This window comes from Triplophysa dalaica, chromosome 23 (assembly GCF_015846415.1).
Source record: "Triplophysa dalaica isolate WHDGS20190420 chromosome 23, ASM1584641v1, whole genome shotgun sequence".
NCBI classification, from domain to species: domain Eukaryota; kingdom Metazoa; phylum Chordata; class Actinopteri; order Cypriniformes; family Nemacheilidae; genus Triplophysa; species Triplophysa dalaica.
Window position 1 is genome coordinate 2,389,544 of NC_079564.1, and position 25,482 is coordinate 2,415,025.

A 25,482-nucleotide genomic window follows, 5' to 3' on the forward strand; every position below is an offset into this window, starting at 1 on the left:
ATGGTGGATGACATCAAGTGCCACCCTATGTTTTCTTCTCATTTCACTCGTGGATGCCCTACGATACGGAAAAAACAATCTCTACTTCAGTTTTAATATCACATTATTTGTTCTGTGCCATCACCTTTTAAACCAACACAATACACCAAGTCTATTAAATCTAAAAGGACGGTAGATTCGCAAATATATATTTTGTAAAAATGGCTAACTTTATTTTCCACCTGTACAAAAAGAAAGAACAGGATAGCAGCTCGCTTACATGGACAGCAACATTTTTCCAGCACTCTTCCGAGACAACTTGAGATGAAAAGAAAATGTACAACAATGAAACGAATCGAAACTTGATCAGCAAAAACAACCGTAAACCTGCAAGGAATAAGTGGTTCAAAAAGAAGGGAAAACATCCTCAATCATGCTCACTTCCACAGCGCTAGTAGCTAATATAGCATCTTGCCCATGCACATTTTTAAAAAATTGTCAAGGCTTTAAGTAGTCACCTGATAGTCACTACATATCTCTGAGCAATACTTTTCTACGTAAAACAAATACACAGGTCAGCAGGTAATAGGTGCGGGGATGCAGCTGTATATATATATATATCCCAGGTTATGGTTTGTTTTGTATTGCATTTCACCTGAGTTCTCAGTTAGACATTCTGTGCAGCTTATATACGGGCCTCCACTGCAATGTTGTGCTTTGGACCTCTTTCACATTTAAATGTGTCTAAAGAATGTAGGGCTAACACTAGCAGCTACGATACAACCATTTAAACCATAGACGTCAGCGGTTGCTCTCATAGTCTTGTATGAGTTTTTTTCAGATGGTTCCCAGTTAAGAACGACTGGAAAAAAATCTAACCCAGGTTAGATGAAAAAAGCTAGTATGGTTCAGTGTATGAAATCTTTGTACAACATCAGCGTACGATGTTGGTGGCTTTCCAGAGTTTAGATAAGGGGACAAGTGCAAAAGATTAAGTTAAGAACACAATAAAACTTTAACATTCAGTGTTGACCTGAAATCACAGAACTTATACGTTATGTATCACCCCAATACAACTGGAGCTTAATTCAACTAGATGCACACTAAAAAGTGTGTCAAAGATCCCCCACGATTCCTAAACGCACAGATTTCCTAGCTTTACATAACAATTGAGATACAGTACGAATGCAGGTTTATTTTCAAGCATCATGCTGTATACTCAAAAGATGCTAATTCTTCAGCCATTTGTGTTTGGAGACAGCAATGATTGTACTGGTGTTCAACATTTTCGGTGGCCCATATAGAGAAGGAAGATTTTCATTGTCCACCAGGGGTCCTCAGAATCAACGGTTGGCTCCGGGGCCTTGATGCTAGGTGGGCAGCAAGCAAACCGAGGGTGTGCTCGAACCAAGCTGGAGGTCACGGGGTCATAGGTGGCAGGTATGTGCTCATAGAGCAGTGGAGGTCAGTTTTTTCACCCCTCTGCGCTGAGCAAGAATAGAACAACCCACGGGTTCCAGAACTGGAGGAATATTCCGATTCAAGGCAGAGTAGGTAGCAGCCATCGCCCCCTTCAGGAGAATGAAATAAAGTAACACAAACTTTCAGGAATTGAATGAAATAAATCTGTTATATTTAGAAATAACAGATAAAACACAACTTGTAAGATACATCCCATAGCCAAAATAATATGAACATCCTCTTGAAATAGAAAGTTTTTGTAAAACCTTTATGCAAAGGCTTACATTGAAATTCTATAGAATTGAATTTGTGGCAACGGTTTCAACAAGACCCTGTGTAGTATTTAAGATTAATAGGACCAAACCTTAACCAGATGAGGGGCGTCCTGTCTATTGAGCTGGTATTTGGGGAGGTGCTCTTTGTGAACAATCCAGGGATGTCTTGACACCTGTGCAGCTGTTAGTCTCTGATGGGGGTCAACGTGCAACATCTTAGACACCAAGTCCTGTGAAAAACATAAACAGTTGCGTGATTACACAGTTTGATCATTTTCTTCAGCCTTCAAGGATATGGTCCTAGGAGTCAAGTGGTGGAAACGTGAACACATGCAAGCGTTCACTTATAAAGACTTTTTAGTTCATTCTGACCTGCAAACTTAAATGATGAATTATATAATATATCATTATATGATGACACGATTTTTGACCTTATGCAAGCGCCGAGGTGGAATTTTAAACTAGTGATTTGTTTATTTAACATTTAACAAAGTGCCACATCATATCCCGTTAGTTGTGGCGTCTACAAATATTTTGCATGTTCAATCTGTCGAAACGGCTAAAACATTTTGGCTGCTCTTGATGTAGTTCAACACACACCTTGGCTTCAGATGAAACCGAATTCCAGTATCCTCCTGTGAGGGAAAACTTCCCACTGCCGATCCGAGCCAGAATCTCCTCCGGGGTGTCCTCAGGTCCGTTAGCAAATGGAGTAAATCTGAGAAAAAAGCTCAGCATCAAAAACTGGAACACGTTTTGAAAACTCCCAATGTCAGACCAAACGTAAATACTCACCCAGTTAACATTGTGTACAGTAGCACACCTAAACTCCAGATGTCACAGGCAGCATCGTAACCTTGTTTCTTCAACACCTAAAGACCAAGGGAACTTGCATGAGAATGAAGAATCTGCTTTTAGAGAACTGTGACATCATCACATGTAAAACAGAAAACTGTACCTCTGGAGCCACAAAGTTGGCAGTGTAACAGGGCGTCATTAGTAGACCGTTTTCTGCTCTCAGCTGCTTAGCGAAGCCGAAGTCACAGATTCGGATGGATTCTGGATTCCCAGATTCATCGACGTAAAGAATGTTACTCGGCTTCAGATCCCTGTGAACCACCTGATGAGGAGAGACATCGACATTGACGCTGAATCTTAATTTTATATCTTTAAATGCTGGTCTCCACTACAGAAGGTTACGTACGCCTTGAGCGTGCAGGTACTCCACAGTTTTTGTGATGGTATATAGCACAGCGCTGGCTTCTCGCTCAGAGAAAAAGTTCTGTCTGAGAATCTTATCCAGTAGCTCTCCGCCCTTTAGCAGCTCTGTCACCAGATAGACTGAGCGCCCATCATTGTAAACCTGCGAATATTGCCATAGGGAATAGAGCGTTAGTATAATAACGCTACCCTTATGCTACCACGTGGATGTTTATGTTTGTGATGAGGTGCATTTTGTATTAAGCCCAATCAATACGGCCAAGAAACATGGATTTTTTTCTTTAAGGCAATCCTTTCTAATGTTTGGAAACACAATACTAATACATCGCTAAATGAATAGAAATGATGGACATCCTTCTCAGAGTCATTTTCAAAACACAATAATAGCAGGAACTTATTAGAGTATTTGCTCATTCTAACAATGGAATCGGTTTCAGGTAAACACATCGATGCTCTTTGGAAAGAACAAGACATTATGTTAATATAATTGTGTTCAGCCAAAAGGACACAGGCAGCACACAATGTTGTCCGTCATCCTTAAACAGTTGCACTTATAATATTACATACACATTGCAGATGATTTTCATTAAGCAATGAACATAAAAAAATAAGAAGGATCATTTATTTTGTCGTGTCCCGAATAAGCTGTTCAACAGATGTCACATACAAGCAGAACGTGCTGAACAACTTTATACTGTGGCTTTTGTCATACCAAGAGGATTTTTCTTCACTGCTCCATCTCAAAATATCAATGTTGATCATGGAAAAACACACACAATATATACCAAATGCGATGTAAATATTGAAATATCTTGTTTCTGGTAGTAGCACTTGAAATGCAATTTTTGTGATCCCTTTGAAGACTCTGCGATGTAAATTGTAAATGATAATGAACGTGACTGTGACCTTGTTTGAAATGACTCACGTCTTTCAGTGTGATTATATTTGGATGTTGTCCATAGCGTAACAGAATTTCCACCTCCTCCGTCGGGTCCCTTTTAGCTTTATTGATCATCTGTACATCAAATAAATATAGATAGATCACAGGCTTCCAGGAAATTCACAGGATAAACAATCTGTAACGAAATCATCCTCGCCAATGCAAGAGACTGTCAAGTTAAAGGAGTGGTTCACTTTCAAAATAAATTTTCATGATAATTTACTCACCCCCCTGTTGTCCATGTTGTTTATGTGTTTGTTTCTTTAGTCGAAAAGAAATGAAGGTTTTTGATAAAAACATTCCAGGATTTTTCACCGTATAGTGGACTCCAATGTACTCCAAATGGTTGAAGGTCAAAATGACAGTTTCAGTGCAGCTTCAAAGGGCTTTAAACAGCTACCAAAATATGTGTACCAGTTACACTTATTTTGAAAGTGAACTACTCCTTTAAGGTTGAACATTTTGACATTTTCTATAGGAAATAAATATCAATCATGGGTATTCCTATGCAGTTTCTTAATCTAAACTGTTGCTTACTGGCCCAAGACATCCCACTCCAATTCTCCATGACGTTCAGGGGGCTAGATATGATTTCTCCCATAGACTAAATGTGTCTCCATCCTCACCTTCACTGCATACTCCATGCCCGTGCTCTTCTGTATACAGCGTTTGCAGACAGAATACGAGCCAACTCCGATATCCTCCCTCACCTCGTACGCATCATTGAACTGATTCACATTTCTGTGAAGCTGCTATAAGATAGAGAGTGGAAATAACCATGTAATGCTGATATAAATCTAGACCATCAGACATTGGTAAAGCAGTATGCATTATGTGGAAGGACGCTTAATCTGCAGTTTAAATGCATTAAGAATGGGTTTGGGTAATACAGTGTATATACCTGAACTATTGAAGTCATACTGTTGCTCTGCAGGGGCTGAGACTCCTCTTCTGAGCTGATAGCCACAAAACTAAAACCTCTGAAGAGTTGATTGGCATTGGCACTGGGGGGTACACCTGGCGAGTCTAAACAAATACACACACAGTGTTTTTGATCTCGTCATTAAACACACCCTCAAATAATCTAACACGGATTTCAAAAAGGCCTGGCGGCATTTAATTAAACAGGTTTTCTATTCAGCAGGCATTTAATTCAACAGACACATTGTGTGTTCGTCTGAAAGAGGATTCGTGAGGAAGAGCCAGTGAGGTCTACCTGATCTAAAATCAGACACAGCAGGTTATACAGAACCGTAGGTGGCTGATGTACCTTTGGGAGTTTTTGCTGTGAATTCTGGGTCGAAGTAGAATGTGTCATCTGCTCTGCCAGAGACTGGTTTAAAGGGTGGATAAATCTCTCTTCTGAACAATTTCTTCGAGAAAGAGGGCACAAAGAACATGTTTCAACTAGCATGAAATTATTAACTTTAATTGCTACATTGAGAATTAATGTTTATTTGCATTCTCACATTCCAATCAATGGTAGCATAAAAGGGATGTCTCTTAATCTCTTCAACTCCATCTGGACCAGCACCTGCGGGTGCCATTTTGAAAATGTTTCATTTAAAACAAATAAGTCAATATAAAAAAGCATTCATTAAGATTTGTGTGTGTTTTCTGCTTACCAAATCTATTGGAAGGATTTCGTTTGAAAAGACTCCTGAGGAGACTCTGAGCATCTGCACTTAGGAACTGTGGCATTCCAAGCTTGGCCCTACAAGAGAAGAGGTCAAGAATAAAGTTTGATGTCCCTCAGCTTCATTTGGGACGAACAGTTGACATACCGTCAAATGCATATCAGTATCAAAATTGCAAGCAGAAATAGTTTTATTAGATTTGATTTTATTGGTGTCAGGGTGCACTGGTTTTTATCAGTCTGCAAGAAAACAGTCATGTTAACAAGCTACCATGCTACTATGAATGTTTTCAAGAAATAACAGATTTTTGATTTGCTTAAATTTGCGAGGCTTGTAACATTAACTGTTTCAAAGTATTAAAAGACATTTGATTTGAGAAACAATATCAATTTACAATATTAAGTAAATGACAAACATGTTTTTTCACAAAAAGGTAAAAGACTGTAGCAGTGTGAAGATACACTGCACTACAAAAATGCTAATATCTTCAACCCCGCGTTGGGTCAAACCGGTGGGTTAAATTGCACTTGAGAACATACGTTCGCGAAGATCATGTGTTTGTTAGTTCACTGCATTTGGGTGACGAATTTTATATAAACGGTGTATTTGGAGATCGTTTGAAACTGATATATGGAGCCGTCCCAGTGCTAAAAGATGCCGGACATGAACAGCATGCGGTGAGTGAAACTGATGTCTGTGTTTTGTTGACAAAGAGCTTCAGTTCAGCCTACCCCTCCCCCCCCTCCGCACGCGCCGTTTGCTTTCGGAAACTATCGTACAGCTGCATCGATCTTTTATATATGTGATCAAACTAAATACTCTTCTAAGATACGACGTATGCAATACTACTCTATAGGTTCTCAAGACTAATATGAGATTGGCAGAAACCCCGTGTGTTAGGGCCGCTTTAAAATCTATATCAGCCATTAAAAAACTCATATGGGTGGACCACTACAGATTTCATAGAGCCATTGTCATGCCGAATGTAGAAAATTTCTCTACACAAGTGTAAAGGTTAGATAACAGAGGGGCGAAGACCAAATCAGTTATTGTTGTCTACACTGATGTCTCTGGCCATGGCACAGCCCTTATCAGCCTCTCCAGAAGCCTCAAATGACCTGTGTCGACAATTAAAGTGTTCAAACTCTCATCTCTTCTGAGCTCTGAAGTACCGCAGTCCATTGAAACCACATTACCACAGCTTATCAAAGCTGTCAGAGTATATGTAGACCTTTGATTATAATCATCCACCACAGAAGAGAGCCACTGAGGAACGCCAGGCTTTATTCACGGCTGTTTTACGACATCAAGTGTCTTTTGTGTGGTTCCTTGTTTGCCCAATGGTTTAGTCTTAAAGCTCAATAGCACTGTCGGCTGAACCAAGGGCACATCCTAATCGCTACGGCACTTACAGCATCCAGATGTTTTGCAGAATTACTCTACAAGCTAACTGTGTTTAGATTATAGAGTGAAGTGAAAGCGAAAGGATCAGGCCCTCATACTTACTTAAGAATCATGGTCATGGTTTCCTTGCGGTCCTTGCCTTGGAAGGGCAGCGTTCCGGTTAGCATTTCAAACTGAGAAAACAAAACCGATTTCATGAGGCTTTGTATTTAAAGGTACAGTTCAGCTGAAATGTCTTTATTTCTCAAATGTTTTTATTTATTAAGTTTGGATTGACACAAGGGTTATAAACAGATTTTATTTTTAGCTCAAGTATACCTCTACTAGATATAATGGAGAACGATCAATGAAAACAAAGCAGCAAGTGCCACTCTCTCACCATTAGCACACCATAGGACCACCAGTCAGCGCTGTATGTATGTCCTCTCCGGTTCACCACCTCTGGCGCCATATACTCTACCGTCCCGCAGAAAGAGTATGCTTTGTTTTCATGATCAATCGACTCCTTACTGAGTCCAAAATCTGCACAAAATACAAACAGTCAGATATCACTACCTTCAAAAGCAAAACTTCCTATCACACACATTCGTTCTGTACACGTCAGCCAGTCATATATTACAGTGTGGTTTACACGCTCATAAACCGCCACAGAGGGATGGTTATATCGTCCGTCTGGCATCCCATAAGGCTGCAGGCAAACAAAATCGGCACAATATCCTAAACGGTCAAGGTGGCACAATGCTGATGCAGCTATTCCAACAATATGAAATTACCTACCCGTCAGCTTTATGTGGCCTTCCTCGTCCAGGAGTATGCTGAAATGACATGGATCCTCAGCATTAGAAAGACATAAAACAGAGCATGAATACAGTCACACAAGGGTCTTCCTACTGTCTGAAACACAAGCACATTTCTGACTTTTCCACTGTTACCACTACAATCACTACAATCAAATGTGATTTATAGATATCCGTAATATCATCGGCGTGGAAAGATCTACGTGACAGAAACAGTGTGATAAAAAACTGAGAGCCCCATACTGAACATACAGATAAAATACTGTATACTGTAATGCAACATATATATACATAAATCTTTGTTATTGAACTATAATTGTATTTATTTTAATTAGGGAAATTCACCTCAATTACAACACCTTGACATCAATGTCAAAAGAGTTTTAATAAACCTGAATTCACACTATATATCTGATGTAACGCCATGCCTATAATCTATAATACGGAGGTCATATGTCCTTCGTATTATAGATTATTCTGACTGTGTTTTAAAATGTACTCTAAATTAGGTTTATATTGGGAACATTTTGTACTTCTCTGGTTTCAGATCTCTGTAGATGATGCCGAGTCCATGCAGATGGTCCAAAGCCAGAGCAAGTTCAGCCAAATAAAACTTCACATCCTCTTCTGTGAACATCACCTGAGGGGGGCGAAACATGCTTGGTCCGTAATCCACAAAATCACACATATACGGGTCCCAAATGTTTCTGGGCCCTTGAATTACCAAAAGATGTATGAAACAACCAAATGGCTTTCGTGTGAATTTTTTTTTTTTTCTTTTAAATCACGCAAAGAACAACAATAGAGATGTCTTCAAAACTAATGTCTGGAAACTTTCTATTCACTTGTGCGAATCATCCTTCTAAAAAAGTAACCTTGGGATCAGCTAATGTTTATAAAAATTAGTTAGTTAGTTAAAAAAAACAGACACCATTACCTCTTTTGACAAGCGAGTGAAAAGATCCCCTCCTCTTAAAAAGTCCAAAATCAGATAGAGCTTTCCTTCGGTCTGGAATGCTGCGAGAGAGAGATAGGGAATTGTGGGTAATTAGTCTACAGGACATTAAAATGACAGCTGTTCTCAAATCTGATTGGCTGACAAACAGCACTCACCATAGTGTAGCTTCACGATAAAGGGATGGTTAACCTCCACCAAAATATCTCTCTCCATCTTAGTTCTGACCCGATCCCGTACTAAAAACACACACGTAAATAAGAGCACATAAGTAAACAGCATTTCTATTTAGATTACATTAACTGAGTTCAATAACAACACTTTCTCTCCCCTCCAACAACACTCCACCCGCCAAGAAATCTGGCACGACGAAATCACGCAGATGGCAGCGAATGACTAATTAAATAAAGAGGGAAAAATGCAGTGCAAAAGAGGCAAGAATCTTCACTCGTGTGGACATAGATGTGTTTATTATACAGAGGAACTGTTTTCTCGTTGCTGAATATATCTACATTTAAAACAGCTACATCTGGGAATTAAATAACCAAAATACTGGAATACACGGATGTGGTTACTGTGGAAAGAGTGAATGCATGGGGAAGATTTCCGAGTCATTTGGAGTCCCATGTGATACTGGGACTTTTTGAACTGCCTTCAATATCTCGCCTCGCACACCTGCAAAACTTCCTGTCAAGTGCAAAAACAATTTGTTCGCTATTTCGGCTACAAGGACGCAAGCCGAAGAAAATGAAAACCATACTGATGTAAACATCAAGCCATGTTTCTCTCCTATTGCCTGTGTTTTGACACACAGGTTAGTCTTACACCCACTAATATAACAACAGAGTTTGACCAGTGGAAGAATATCTCTAGGTTTTAGTGTCATTTTAAATAAAAGCAATGTTACACTGTATATCACAATTTAAAATGATTCTTGGCATAAATTCAACCCAAATATGCTTTAAATATTACATAATATTTTTTATTACGATAACAGCTCCTGCATATATTACAAGAAAACTTTCAAAATGTCCGTGCACAAATTTGGTCTAATATTAAATTCAACTGTTAAGTAAACTGTGTTCTCTCCCTGTTTAGCAATGAGTATTTATACATAAAATACTGTAAATATATTTTTAAAACTTCTGTCAAATTTCATTAAGTTTATTAATTCGTCTCGTGCAATTTCGGTTTAACGTATTCGAAAAATGTCACTTGATTTCTGGTAAGGGAACTTAGTGAGCATGGATGCTCCCTGACCTTTCTGTTGCATTGTGGGAATTTTTAGGGAACGTAATCAGTGCACTGGAATGATTTTAAAATGGCCTAGTGCCCTGACTACTGAAGAAGAGAGCTGACTGAGACGCACCCAAAGTCTACACCAGATCTCTGTTTGTTGTACGCTACTGTCATACTTTCCAGTCATCCATAACTTGATACCTTTCAGGGTGGCTTTCTTCAGCACTTTCATTGCATACAGCTGTCCAGCATCAGGGCCTACTGTTTTATTCACCAGAAATACCTGTAAGGGTACCAGAGAAAAACTAAATCAAGGCTTTGTCAACAACATTAAAACCTGTGTGAAACAGGATGTATTTCTCCTCAAGTCTTCCAGAAAACAGGATTAGTTCATTTGTTATACCAAGCAGACCTAACAGGGTAACTATAGTAAACGTGACCTATGAGTGTTCTATGTTTAATTTTACAAAGATTGTCCTTGGAACAAGAATGACTGTCTTGTGCACGGGCACCTACATCTGCACATGACTCAAGCTTTGTGAGCTTGTGGGGTTACATCGCAAAAAAAAGCTTCTAAAAACACCTGTGCCACCATCTAAAACCTGGCACGCTCACTACGGAGGCAATGTTTAAAATATCGTAAGTTTTTTCTTACACAAAACCCTGTTCTAACAGGTCTGAATTTTAGCATCTTTAGCATCTAATTTTCTGCATCCAGAGACACTGAACATGGGGCAAATTATAGGGATACAAAAGTGTCAAAAGTGACAACATAATAATATTGCAATATTTTGCATTTAGACTACGATACAAAGCTCAACCGCTTGATGTCAGTGTACAACATGGTTTCTTTAAATGCGACCAAACTACAAGACCCATTCCACAAATAGTTTTTTGATAAAATGGACATACAACAAAATTCAACAAATCGTTTATTTAATAAAATTATTATACAATAAAATAAACATAGTAATTAATATTAACATCAATTAACTCTTTCACCGCGATTTCCGTCAAAAACGAGTTATTACGACAATCCTTTTTTGTACTGTTGTACAGCAGGTGGAGCTATTACACACCTTTGGGAAAATGTACAGTATCCCAGAACCTTTTAATGATTTTTAATGATTGTTCTGAGTGTAATCTGGGCGGAATCTGTGACAAAAAAACGTTTAATTATCTCAGCTGTTTATTCAAAATGAGGCATCTTTGAAGAAACCTACCCTCATCTACGGAGTGATAAAAAACGAACAAATGATGATAGAAGAATATGGTTTCTTTTGTTTGAAAGCCGAGACTCCGTTCTTTCATTTGACATATTGTTTGTCCATATAGTCTGTACAGAATATTTACTGTGAGCCGTTAAAGTTGAGTGAAAATGTAAAAAACCGCTGGCGTAGGCTGGGACCTTTTTTTTAAAAGGCTGGCGGCGAATGAGTTAAATCAATATAAACAGTTATATTACAAGGCACTAGCCAAACACACTTGTATGCATCCAATGAAACGGTCTATAGGGTAACTTAAACTTAAAAAAATGGAAAAACTATCAGAAAATTTGCATGTGCAAGAAATAAATTAGCATAATTGAGTATCGCATCTTTTCACATCTTTTCAAAATTAAGTGAATTGAGTCTCTTGTGCGGCTCATGCATCGAGTTATATTTGACAGCACAAAGTCCCTGTCCGTGTGAAATGTTTCTGTTTATTTAGAATGCTAGGAAGTCAAGGTTTTGGAAGAGAGCTTAAATGTAGAATACCTTTCCGAAAGAGCCCTGTCCTAGCACCTTACGAAGCTCAAACTGTTCCGGGTCTGCCTTTTCTGAGCCCTCTTTAACAAGATGTGTTATGCTGATCTCTTTGACAGACACTACTTCCTGGAAAAGAGATCAAAACAAAAAATACTTCAACAAGACATCCTGGAAAAACTAAAGTGCAGTAACATGTAAAACAAACATAATCCGGAGGAAATACTTCAGATACATTTTATAAGCCTAAATTTATAAGCCTGTGAACACACCGTAAATGTACACATATGGAACATTCGAGAATTTCTGCATGCAAACGATGAACTCCAAGCCGTCGCAAACGAATCACTCTCACCCACATCACAGGAGCACCTGGTTTCGTCCCACGTGTGCCCTGGCTTGACCCGGGGCTCGGCGCCCTGCTCCATGCCTGAGGGAGGAGGGTTTGAGCCCCAGCGATCCCCCCGCAGCGCAAGCCTGCTGCTGGGTTTGTGATAGAAACAGCAATATCACAGACTGTAGAAAGTTTACGTGATGGACAGCTTCCCACATGGTTGCTATGACGCCGCCCCCAATCCTCCTGCTCCATCACAGTATCGGTAGGCGTGGAGATGGGTGACTAAAGACTCAATGCTCCTCGTTCCTCACTCTCTTCCTCCTACTCTCTCTCTCTTTCCATCCATTTCACTTTGTCTCCCCCTCTAATCCTTCAGCTTTCTATCTCTATATTGTGAGATGATGTCATCCTACATTGGCTTACCGACCAAGTGGCTCGAAAGTGATGAAAGTTAAGGGGCACAGTCCTTCAATACTCGACATACAAGTGAGAGTGAAAAGAATAGGAAATAAACAAACACCTCACATGTTTGTAGATTCTGCAATTGCAACAAGGGACAAGCAAATGTAGGATGTGACACACTCACAGCATTAAGTGAAGGGGGATTCTGGACCAATACGCTTTTAAAAGGGGCGGAGCTAACTGGTGTGACACTGCAGAAATAGAAGATATGAACAGAATGTTCTGTCATCTTTGACTACCATAGTAGGAAATAATACAATGGTTGTCAGACTGCCACAGAACTGTTTGCTTTCCTACATTCTTCAAAATATTTTCTTTTGTGTTCAACAGAACAAATACACTTTCATACAATAGTTGTCAACGGTGGCCAAGAACTGTTGAAATTTCTGTCTTCACAAAGAAAAGTATACAGATTAAGAACAACTCGAAAGTGAGTAAATGATGACAGAATTGTCATTTTTTATTGAACTGTCAGTGTTTTTGTTTTAGATAATTAAAGGGATAGTTCATTCGAAAATGAAAATTCTTCGTCATTAACTCACATGCCATTTCAAAACTGTTCTTCTGCAAGAACCCAAAAGAAGATATTAAGAAGAAAGTTGGTAATTAAATAACATTGGACCCTATCGACTTCTATTATATGGATAAACAGAGAGACATTTCTCAACATATCTTTTTTGTGTTTCAGAAAAAGAGTAATATTTTGAAACACACAAGGGTGAATACATTTTGACTGAATAAATAATGACTGAATGATTTTGATACTTTTTGGGTGAACTCGAAAAAAAACAATTTAAAAGAAAACATGTTCACATGTTCTGCATGAAATAACTAAACAACATACTGCTAATTCCACAACGCAATAAATCTCCTTTTGTGATCTTGACCTACTTCATGGCTGATTTCCAAAATACAGTACTATGTTGTTGCAAACTGCATTGTTTACAGCACGTAGTATGTTAGCAATCCACGCCAAACAGACATAGTACAATTCCTTGTCTAAAGGTCATTGAGGTGAAGATCTCTGAAGTCAACCTGCATTAGAATTACGATCTACAGTACACGTGGATCCCCATTGTCCCTCCCACCATTCACCAGTGTAATCTCTACAGTAAATCCGACAGAACCATAAATACCTCAGATTCCCATGAAAAGTGACGTGGAACCGAGGCCAGCGAACAATCCATCATCATGGTCCAGCCGAAATCAGTCTGGCATTTTTTCAGTCTGGGCTCTCTCAGAGCAGAAAGCATCCCGCCAAGATGTGCTAGATCTCAAACCAGGGAGTGTTTCTATCTTTCCAGTCACTTCCTGAATCCCTGATGGGAAGTCTAACATACGACAGTGTATCTGCCTCGATCCAGCCCAGTCTGACAAGTTCGTTTCTAGCATGCGATCTACAGAAACATGGTTATGAAACCAGTTGCCCTGCACATCCCGAGCTGTCACGCAGAGAGAGCTTCTGAACCAAAAGCAAGAGGAGAGAAAAGCAAGGATGATCTACTGATCACCTGCGGAACATTAAGCACGTACGTAAATGCAAGCGGAAGCCCCTCCCCGCCTCTCTCCTCATCACTCGCTGAGCATAATTCACACCTCAATCTCAATGTCGCCAAGAATGGAAACGGATTCTTCAAAATTAAATGAGGCTCTTATGCTACTGGGTTTAGTTGAACGTCAGCGGAAGAAACAAGACAAGAGACTTGGTCTGGATGGTGATCAATATTTTGATGAATACAATTCTTACTGTTAAATAGAGCTAAACGGTTAAATGGATAAAAGCGTCTGCTAAATGACCAAATGTAAATGTATAAAGGCCAGATTGTAAAGTTCAAGTTCCCTGTGTGAGAGCAGAGTGTGCATTATTCTGTCTGATGGAGATCTGAAGTCCTGTGTGTGTTTGTGTGTGTAGTGGCGGAGGTGTTTGTGGTGGTATTTTTGAGACTGTGATTCAGAGTGCAGATGGTGGTGAAACAGGATGAACATGAAATCTCCCATCTAAAAAGCACCTTTATACATCTTAAAAACTAAAAACATCTCTACTAAAAAGCAAAACATTAGAACACAAAAAAGTTAGTCTGAGGTTTTGTCCGTGCATTTGAAGTCAAGGTTAGTTTGGTTTCTTGGTAACATTCATAAGAGTATCTTCTTTTGTGTTCTACAGAAGAAATGAAGTCATACAGGTTTGGCATGATGGTGAGTAAATGATTAAAGCGGTACTACATTGGCCTCTTTGTCGCCATCTCAGTTTGAAATTGCTACTGCAGGTGATGTGAAGAGGTATTTCTTTACGCGACTTGTGATGCGGCGCGGATGAGTCTGATGTTTTGAGTTGTGGCCTGTGACAGTGCAGCGGTGAGAATCTTCACTGTACATCAGTAGCGCATAATAAACACAGATAACATTGCAGAGGATTTTACACGAAACAAATAAGAACATAAATAGACCCAAATAGCGGAAACGGAGGCTGTGTTGAAGTGTTTTCATATAATTTCGGCTGCTGGGTCATTTCCAGACCTGCCGTTTTGTTATCGCTCATGGAAACAGAAGATCCTTGAACACGGGTCTTAAATGCTTACAAGTACGGTCATAAATCATTGTACATCATACAACTACATATACTATAAGCAAAGCCTTGCCATCATATCTGGGATAAAAGTCCGTAAATTTGAGTAAAATCACAGGCTTCACTTGTCCGTGCTAATTCGCACCAAATTAAAAATACAGATGTGGGGACTGGGGAGGTCATTTCTAAATCAGACTAGGTCCCCAGATAATACTAATCCTGTGCGAATAGGTCTTAAATCACATTTATCATAATGAACATAAGTAGAGAAAGTACAACCGATGAAATCTGTATTACCACAACAAGGGAGCTACGGTTTTTGTGTTATTTATTGAAATATTGAAATGTTTTAAGTTAAAAGGTTCAGAAGAAATAAAGTCATGCCTGCATTTGTTTTAAATCCTTTCAGATCACAGAGTTCACGTCACCTTTGAAATGCCTTGCTAATATTAACTCTTGTTTTCTGACGAGTCACTTTTTCTTTGTAAACTGTCATCAGTTCGTTCTTTCTTGTTTTTCACAACTGATGAATCCCCATTTGTCAACACTGCCTGCCGTTTAAAAGTAAAAGTACTAAACGCAGCCATAAATAATACTAAAAGTTGTATAAAATCGTACCCAACAGTTGCGAGTACACCCTACAATTCGCCTGTCACTCGCATCAACGCGCGGGCTAGCAGCCGGATCCTCTTCATTCCGTATATGGATGTGAAAAAATAACGAATAGACGAAACACACTATATAAGGATCTCCGGGAAAGACGACCCGTCAGGGCAAATTACAAACCATTATCACAAGCTTCCCATGGTGAATCACACAAGGGTATTGACACAGTTTTAAACACCGTTCTTTCATGTACTTGCTCAATAATTGGTTTTAGCAAATTTTTACTAATAACAACTTACCTCTTTAAAGAATGGTCACTTTTTATCTTTAGGAAATGTTTTTTTAGTAAACGTGTTACTTTATATAGTTACTTTAAACTGAGAATGGATGAAAATCCCCAAAGGTTGATCGACACGCTGCTGACATCTCAGAAAGTTTACCAGACAATTCACATCAGAAAAATCTTAATTTACTCGCACGAATACAATGCCCTACATCAGCAATTCCCTTTTTCATTCCTGGAGCCACCTAGACAGGTATAATCTATCTTGAGACCCACCAAAATCTTTTCAAATGGAAATATGGGGAGAAAATTCACATTCATCCTCTATAAGTAAAAGAGTTTTTATTTTCCCTTAATGGAATAAATGATACTCCAATACCAAACTATCTAATGATAAAATATAAAAGCCAAAATTCATTCAAAAGCCAAGTGACTTTCCACGACCCACCTCATGCCACTGTGCAACCCGCAAGTGGGTCATGACCCCTAGTTTGAAAACCCCTGCCCTAGATTAGAGCGTTATTATTTCACTCCAAGCTTTGTTTATTATCTATGTAGTCAACATAAACAAATGTGTACATATAACCATTTATGTCATATTTGAGAAATTGCTCAAGCAGCAGCATCTTTTGGTGTGCCCCCAGCCAGTCTACGGACCTTACATTTTTATTCAGACTGGAACAAAAAGAGAAAACCGAGATGCAAATTAAAAACACCATTATGTAATAACCTACAGGATGAACTAATAACAAAACCCCTCCAACAATAATAATCCTTCTCTGTGGTCCATATCCCCAGTGGCTTCACATGCCGCACATCGAGTGAGTGTCTAATACATGCCTTCCGGAGATACACGTCAGCTTTAGAGCCAAGCTGAAACCCGATCACCATCCACGGTGCGGTACTCACAGTTTTGAAGGGGAATCTTTCCGGCTCCCTTTGAAAGAGGCTCCGCAGAACCTTGAGCCTACGCCGCAGCGCCCGGATCACTGGCTCACCGAAAACCAGAGTCCAGGCCTTGGTAGCCGCCATACCTCTCTGATGCCCGACTTCTGCCTCCGATCTGGAAGAGCGCTATCCAAGTGCGTGTTTGTGCCAGGATGTGCACAATGCTGTGTGGGGTGAGTGTCAGGGGGATGCCCAGTTCTGGAGCGCTAACCCTTACTGGGAGTCCCCTCTACGGACCCACCAATCGCTCCAATACAGATTCCTAAAAATCCCAACACACTCCTACAGCTGACCACTCACAGAGAAACACGTACACTCTGACAGAGCCTCGCTTCAGGATGTCAGGCTGCAGATGAGATTAACAACACCTGTTGTGTGAAGTTTGTAATGCAAGGCAAGAACTGTCCATACGAGATCATAGGTGAGTGGAACACAATGAACTTCCCCTGAACTTCATAAACACATACGCATGCTTACATTATAATAACGGTCATCCAGTTATGGGTTTTTCATTGCCATATGTAGATCAGGGTAGTTAACATAACGTACGGGTGTTGTGGGTATTTACAGCGCTAAAATTTGTCAAAATTCACTGGGGTGACTCTAGTTGGGGATGTTTTTTTATATTTTTTAATTTGCCACTTTATAAGTATGACATTTGCAGCCCTTATCATTCGCTCCCAGGACTCCGTCGCCCGTACTGCCCCCATTTCCAGCTCCGGGTATTTCCCAGGATTATGCAATGGATAAACGGTATGGGTTTTTTTGCCGTTCTTTATTATCCTCAGGTGCAAAAAAACAACACGTACAAATCTTCACATTTAAGAAATCCAGATGTATAAAATAAATCTCGACTTAAAAATCAAATTTAATGTTATATAATTATATAATGAACAATACATATGTTATTTATTTATAGTTGTATAATAAATAAAAATATATACATTATAAATATAATATAATATAATATAGTGTACAAAAACAGATACAAATTCTCAAAATTCATGATTTAATTGTGCATTCCAAGTAACATCAATCAAACTGCAGTTGGGTTTTGATTAAATAATATAAAAAATTGAGCTAACCAACACAATAAACCACAAAAAAAACATTATAAGCAATAAAAACATGATTTTTGAATAACAAATTTAGTTATTTTTAATGCAAAAACACTATATATAATGAATGTAAAAATAATAACATTTATCCATTACATAAAATTACTCAAAATGTACTTATTTTTTATTTATTTTAAATAAAAACAGAAAATATCCCATATCCATAGGCAAGGTCAGTAGATTTAGAAATGTAGACAAGAGACAACCAAATCCAAGTGGACACAGTTGTTAACCACTTCCCAGCATTAAAAATATTGCCCAACTATATTTATATCATCTGATGTATTAGTTTGTCTCTACTTTAAATTACAGTCAATTTCCTGATTACGTCACTGATTACTACAGAGGACATTGCTTAGGAACAATGTGGCCTCTAAAGAGGAACACACAAGCCCACCCTGAGTGTGTTTTCCACCTCTTCATCCTGACAGATCCGCCCGTACGGAATTCTGGGACAGGGCTGTATTAAAGCCACTTACGCAACACAATTAACAGCTCGACTGGCCAGGCTTTGAGATCCTTGAGTCAGGATGGTAAACTCAAGCTATGCTCCATTAACCGGATGCCACGCTCACTATTTTCAGGGTCAAAAATCAGTCCCTAAAAGTGATTTTTATCAGACGAGTAGAGTATCCTGTAACAATAAGTCAGGTCCTAACAAAGTGCGGCGAACTCTGTCTGATTTGGACTGTTTGAGTTTTGTGTCCGTGTGCCAGTGAGTTACGCAACTCAACAGAGGAGATGTGTGACCTCACAGAGCAGCTGTGTGGCCTTGAGGATCCAGTTTCTCTCTTTGTACTGACGAATTTCTAAGTCAGTTGGGGTTAAGGATGCACATGTGAATCCGACACTCCATTCTAGAACATCCGAATCAGACATTTTGAACACAACAGTCTTAAACCTCAAACACATCAGAGGTCAGGTGCATTAGGGGAGTTTGAAGGAGGTCCAACCAAATGCTGCTTCGGAGCCAAATAAAGCACAGCGTGACAGTCTGAGCATTTAAGACCTCTAGCGGTTAGCATTCATGCTCACACACATTGAATATTGTAAATGCAAAGCTTCAAGCTTAACAGACAACAACGGTTTAAATGCACTTCATGATATTCAACAGGAACCAATATACTTAAACTAAAACAAAGCGTGTGCTTTTATTGAAAAATGAAAGAACTCTACATGGACGCAAATGGAAAAGAGATGGAGGCATAATTTATTCATTCATTTCCGAGGAGGGACAGGAAGATCAATAGACATAATCAATTATAAGTGAGCTACGGTACTGTCCTCAACATGGTCCGACTCTGTACCTCATAGATTTCTCCATTTTTGCAACTGAGCACATTGAATAGCAGAATATCTAATCCGTTTGAGCACCTCCTAAACCAAGGACCCATAAAATCAGACCACATGTTTTAGGTTTGCTTGTTTCTGCGGTCTAATTAAACAAGATTTCGAACCAGACTCTGCGCCTTATATACAATCAAACTATTTGCGTATTTTATTTTTTATAATTCACATGTTTCAACTGGCACTCTTAAGTAAAGGGAACTTAAATATATCAATTTACAAACTATAATTAATCAAAAACGTCAATTTTGAAAGCTACAATCCGCAATAATTTCGAAATCAATTATTGAGTGCAGACGTAGACAGATCATAAACGTGACACGTCTTATTTTACCTTGATTCATAACGGTAAGATTCTAATAATGCGCTGTCGGGTCGTCCCATGCTGTAAATTTGAATTTGGGGAAAAATCTGCTTTATTACATCACGTCTGTATACATAAAGGAGAGTTTTGTTCATTCTTATAAAAGTAGCTTATAATCATCATTGTCTTGATGGCTGTGTTTAAAAGCGATCATCTGGGGATTGTCATGTCAACATCAGCTATGTGACGCCTTCGTCCTGAAAGGATGACATGAACAGGTAAGACATGCAGATATGGTATGTTTTCCGATGACATGTTTCAGATTTATTACTTGTAGGACGCAAGGTAGACGGTTTTCGTCTATTTTTTATTTTTTTCAATTGATTCTAAATGAGTGTTGTTTTAAACGTTTCGCGTTGTATCCGGTCATCTGTTCCTGTCACGTTGATGTACAGATGCGCTGGCGCTGCTCTGATGCGATCTCGGATTCATCGGCGCATTGCAGCAGTGCCAAAGCACAACCCAAGTATAGAAAACAACTCTGCATTTAACTGTAATTTTATGTTTCAAACTAAGAATAAAGACGCCAAAGTTAAGAACTTCAGCTTTAATTAGTCTTATATTTATCAATTTCACATTTCAGGCCTGGTCCATTGCAGAACAAACACAGATGGACGAGCTGACCACAGCACAAGCCTTTCCGAATTAACACATATTTAACACTTATTATAATATTACGCAGCAATATTCATGATTGTATTTTTCAACACAATAATAATCTCTTGAAACCACCAACATAACAAAAACTCTTTTAATAACCATCAGAACAGAATACTAAACATATATCAGTCTCCTCCTTTTCTTTTGATTAAAAAACACTTACTCCTATTATTCAATGCCAAAACATTCTGGTTACTCGAAATCCTCTGCCCAATCATGTCTTTTCAAGTCAAATCTGATTAGTCTTATTAATACATTTAACATAAATAGTAAGGTACAGACCTAAAATGCATTGCCAAGTTTACAAAAAAGGTGTGTGTAACCACAGATATTATACATAGATTTGTTTATTTTTTCATGTGAAGTCACAAACGAAAACCTGATCATCTGGTTTTAAGGCACCTCCGGGTCTTGCCGAGTAAACGAAGGCTATTTTGTAAATGTTTCCTCTTACTTTGCGTACGATTCACAATCAAAACGAATCAAACTTCCTTTTGATTTCTGTACCCTTGCCAACTAAAATCGTAAGAGAGCAAAAGTAAAGGTTAGAACAATACAGACCAAGAAAACAATACAGGCAAAAAAACGATGAAAAAGAACAAACCGAGGAGTCACAAGACCCGACCGACACACAAAACCAAATGACTCACAGTGCATGTAATACTGGGTCTTAACCACAAATGCACTCGCGATGCACTCATTCCTTTTTGTGTAGACAGAATTATTGTCCTTATCGTCAAATCGACTAATTATGAATTTCAGTATGTTTCATACTTTCTGTCTAAACAGCCTAAAGTCATCGCTCATTCCAGAAAGAATGGATGACAATACATTTGAAAAAACATTAAAAAACTTCCAAAGAACAGAAATGAATGACAAGAATATGCACATCATGTATTAGGGAGACTCCTAACAGCTTCAAGCTTTAGGTTCTTCCCTCTGAGAGTGCAGATAAGCGAAGAATCCTCGTCAAAGATTCATAAAATCTAAACTACGTCGACAGCTTGCAAACTACTCATTTAGCTCCGTATTTTTTCACAAAACATCTCTCTCTATTACCGGTAGGCTTAAAAGGCCACTAGTTTTTACAGGTGTAATTCACTTTTAGATGAGTTTTGTTATCTACATACCATCACATTTCTCTAACTGGGTCAGAGCCTGTATCTACACGAATATGTCAATGTTTACCGTACGCCTCTAATATTACAAGCCGACAGTTCCTACCCGTGCGTTTCTCTGCTTGATTCGCAGAGGAAACATTTTCAGCATGGTCCCGTCGGCATGTCAGCCCCTCCACGCTACGGACGACTAAACCAGAAGTGTTATCCAGCGTGGCAGGAGTGGTCACTTAGGTGGTCTGACTGTGTTGTGGTCGTACATACAAAAGAGCAGCAGAGGAAACGCCTGCCCAGGAAGGGCCTACAGCTGCAGGTCAGCTCGAGATTAGAACATGTCCTGTTCTGGTTTCCCTGGCAACACCTGCATAGGAAGAGGTACATCTTTCCCAAGACAGCATCTCTGATATAAGCCACATGTACACACGCCCCAATTTTTATCCTCATTACACACATTATTTTGTTTTCACAAGAAAATAAGTGACGGATATATAAACTCGTTCTAATAAAGTTTGTTTACTTCATAAACAGCAGAGGTAAAATCTTCTAAAATAAGGTATGCACATTTTCTGAGCTAAACTTTATCGAGTGGCGCCAAATGGAGTTCAAAGGTGGGTATTATTTTTTCATCGGCCTCACTTGACTTCCTGTGCTGAATGACAGAGCCGGAACCCTCCCATCAGCCCCCTGTTCTTGGACAACTCTCAGGAAGCGAGGGGCATTACATCACCCTCAGATCCCGACCTCACAAAGATCTAAATTCCTCCTCTCACACACGGAAGACTTCCTCCCAAATGTGGAAAAATACTGTCTTCTCACACTGGGATATGTAAAACCAACAATAATGTTTTTCTTTCTAACTTTGTAAATGTTAAGGAGAAGGGACCACAGACATGTGGGCGTGGCATGTTGCAGGGGGGTGGGGCCTGTCCTAAAACTCTTGCCCTTGATGTGCCTGTTGTTCTTCTCCATACTGCATCATTCATTCCAGCGCAGTACATAACACTTACTCATCCTGACACAGCACAGACTTCACAGTTCACACCGCAGAAAATGTCAGCATTTTCTCACCAATTCTCTCCTGCAGTTTTCCAAAAGCTCATGTCTTATCAAAACACTCTCTGGAGTCATTTACAATTATAGTCGTTGTGGCATCAGGCCACCTATGTATAGGAGATGGAGGGCGTTTTAACTGTAAGTGCTGGTTATGGAGACATTTGCATTCGGCTGAGACAAGATTAATGATTTCTTCTCTCTAGATCTCAATACTATTATAACAACCACTTCCATCTGCAATCTCTCTTATAAAACGTCTCTATTCTTCTGCCTTCAATTTCCTCTCTGGTTGCCATTTTTCCGCTTCATGTTTTTTTCCCTTTCCTGTGTTTTGTGTTCATCCTGACAGGACAGTGGAGCCCTGCATCCTTGCGTTTCGGGGATCTTTTGTTGATCACGCAACACGTATGTTTGTCTGCATCGATGCAGCAATCGTTCACATCTGCATCGCGATGCCACGTAAAATCGATTATTTTAGACAGAACTATTTGTGGGTGACCTATCCTTTTAAAAAATTAAATATTCTAAATCTAAGACATTAAATTTTAATGACATTCATATTGTCATTAATACAGCTACAATATGTATGTTGCCAAAGGGTTGGAAATACATCAAGTCAAACATCAAACTAACATTTCTCGAAAAAGGACACCCATGCATCTTGAATAAAAATATAAATTATTATGAATCATGGCAAACCAAGGAGACGGTTTTTATGTACTTTTTTAATATTTTTATTGGTTTATTTTTATTGGTTGCAGTTTTAAAACTGTTTCTGACCAAGTAGACATTTTTTATGCACTTCTTATATTTTTTGTTTGTTTATTTTTTATGTTTATTGGTTGCAGCTTTAAAAATGTTTCTGAAAATCAAAGGCAAATTATTTTAATGGTGGGGCCGGTAAAAAGGCAAGTGCCAGAAGCAGAAAAAATGAAAACCGCATGTATCAGGCCAACAGAATAAAAAACCTCATTGTTGAGCCCTGCAGACTGAAGCTTTGTTGCACAATGTCCCCTCTTCATCACCCCTGAGATCTAGAAAGACCTTCCGATTCCTGACCGACATCAACCCCCCTTTTCCGAGGCTCTGAAGCTGTTGTACTAATGAGAGCCTGTCCTTGTAGCACTTTGGTGGAAAATGATGATGAATCAACTCTCCCACACTTATTCAGGTCAGAACATTACACAGAGAGTTTAACCAACATGAATTCCGAGGGTCTCAGACCCTTCCACAGTCACACGCCGTTTCTCCGACAAACACCCACACTAGTTCTCTTACACATACACGGTGCTGTCACAACACTTTTGTGTTCAGGTTATGTAGGACGTTTAAGGAAAGAGATTCACAATGAGAGCTTCACAGGAAGCCTTTATTGAAAATCAAATGCGTGTGCTAAAAATGAGCCTCTGTGTATGTAGTTCAGAGACCAGGGGTGTGTTTCAGAAAGGAGGCTTTGTGAAAACTGAGTATATTAACCATGGAATGAGGGAAACTCTGTTTTCTGTTTCAGAATGCGAGGTATGTTGAACCCGAGAAAGCGGCGTAACTCGAGCCCGTTTCTAAAAGAGAGGTAACTTATACTCAGAGTCAGTAACCAGTACTCTGTGAACCTAAACTGGTCAGGTTTTCTTTGGTAAACCCAGAATTTCTTTCCATCTCCTCCCCCTTTTTAAAGCGCGAGTGGTGTACCTCATTCAGTCATTTAATTCAGTCATTCATTGAACACATTTTGATCACACAGACACCATCTCATTGACTAAAATGTCATGTGCTTTTATAAAGGATCCTGTATGTGAGGAGGCTGCATTAATTCATAGGGATGTACTTTGATTTCAGGAGAGCTGTTTAGGAGCAGAGTGATATTTTGTCTTTGTCTGTGCATTTTTATTTAAACAGTACCATATTTTCTTTACAGTGAAATAGATATATCAAAACACATCATCCATCCGTACATAAATAACATCAGCCATCGTGTATTACATCAGAGCATATAGTGTCCCTTATAATTTTTCACAAATTGTAGTTTTCTATGGCTTAATAAAGTGCACAAATAAAGAAATGAATAAACACAGAGATAAATGCAGAAATGAAGCGATAAAGGTAATAAACAAGTATTTTAGCCGTGCAGCCATTCTTACCCAAACCTGTTCTCAGCAGGGTTCAAACCACTGATCAGTCGATTTTGACACGAGTCTGACACACTAACAAGTGTCCAATACACCATGACGACTCACTTTCATCAATAGAGCACTGATGGGGAGTGAGAACTTAAGAATTTTAATATTTCTGATTTATTTCTTTTGTTTCATTCATTTACTGATTAATTTGTTTGTTAATTTGAACATTTATCTATTTATTAATTTAAACAAGTCATTTTCAGCACAGTAGTAAATCCACTGTATGCAGAGCGGAAAGTGTGCTTCGCTCTCAAGTGCTTTCTGGCGCCGTAAAAAAACACAAGGCTGCACTGCAGTAATATAAACGAGGTTCATAGTTCAAATCAGAACATTTAATTTGCGTTCATCGAATTTTAAAGTTACTTTTGGAGTCATGGATTTTTTTGCTTCATTACAGTTCTTCGAAATATTGTGTTTATCATTTATTTACAGACTTTATTGATCAAAAATGTCTGCAATGTGTAACCTTCCCTCTACATTTTTCCATTTATATTGACTGAACTTGCAAGTTAAGTTGAACAAACAACGTCAGGCTGTATCAACATTAAAAATATATATATTATTGCAAAATCGAACCAGACAGCTCATCATATAAATCATTATTATAAGTTAACCATTGTGAATCAGAGTAAAGTACTTGTACAGTATTGAAATCTGACTTTTTATTAACTTGCTCAATAACGTTTTTTTTACCAAATAAATATACTTATTGCACCTTTAATTTAATATAAGTTTAGTGTTATTTAAATAACAGCACTCAACCAAAAGGCACACACATACAGACACATAG

At 38.8% G+C, this 25,482-nt stretch overlaps 1 protein-coding gene across 8 annotated transcripts in view; it reads right to left on the reverse strand.

Moving 5' to 3' along the window:
* Window positions 1–188: 188 nt before the first annotated feature.
* The window catches only part of rps6ka3b (ribosomal protein S6 kinase, polypeptide 3b), a 31,294-nt gene continuing 6,000 nt past the window's right edge, over window positions 189–25,482 (reverse strand). For 2 of the 8 annotated variants that reach the window (XM_056737815.1, XM_056737813.1), the window contains 20 exons: window positions 11,666–11,782; window positions 10,110–10,191; window positions 8,828–8,908; window positions 8,652–8,731; window positions 8,248–8,354; window positions 7,695–7,732; window positions 7,297–7,439; window positions 7,020–7,090; window positions 5,502–5,590; window positions 5,346–5,410; window positions 5,147–5,249; window positions 4,778–4,902; window positions 4,503–4,628; window positions 3,862–3,951; window positions 2,920–3,078; window positions 2,674–2,835; window positions 2,511–2,587; window positions 2,316–2,433; window positions 1,805–1,945; window positions 189–1,550 (listed from right to left, as the gene is read on the reverse strand). In XM_056737815.1, the coding sequence (XP_056593793.1) occupies window positions 1,428–1,550; window positions 1,805–1,945; window positions 2,316–2,433; window positions 2,511–2,587; window positions 2,674–2,835; window positions 2,920–3,078; window positions 3,862–3,951; window positions 4,503–4,628; window positions 4,778–4,902; window positions 5,147–5,249; window positions 5,346–5,410; window positions 5,502–5,590; window positions 7,020–7,090; window positions 7,297–7,439; window positions 7,695–7,732; window positions 8,248–8,354; window positions 8,652–8,731; window positions 8,828–8,908; window positions 10,110–10,191; window positions 11,666–11,782 (2,097 nt within the window). In that variant the 3' untranslated portion in view covers window positions 189–1,427. Of the gene's footprint in view, window positions 1,551–1,804; window positions 1,946–2,315; window positions 2,434–2,510; window positions 2,588–2,673; window positions 2,836–2,919; window positions 3,079–3,861; window positions 3,952–4,502; window positions 4,629–4,777; window positions 4,903–5,146; window positions 5,250–5,345; window positions 5,411–5,501; window positions 5,591–7,019; window positions 7,091–7,296; window positions 7,440–7,694; window positions 7,733–8,247; window positions 8,355–8,651; window positions 8,732–8,827; window positions 8,909–10,109; window positions 10,192–11,665; window positions 11,783–11,925; window positions 12,311–13,588; window positions 14,040–16,816; window positions 17,020–21,568; window positions 21,695–25,482 lie in introns of those variants that run through there. The other 6 variants (XM_056737818.1, XM_056737816.1, XM_056737817.1 and 3 more) reach the window with 6 other exon arrangements.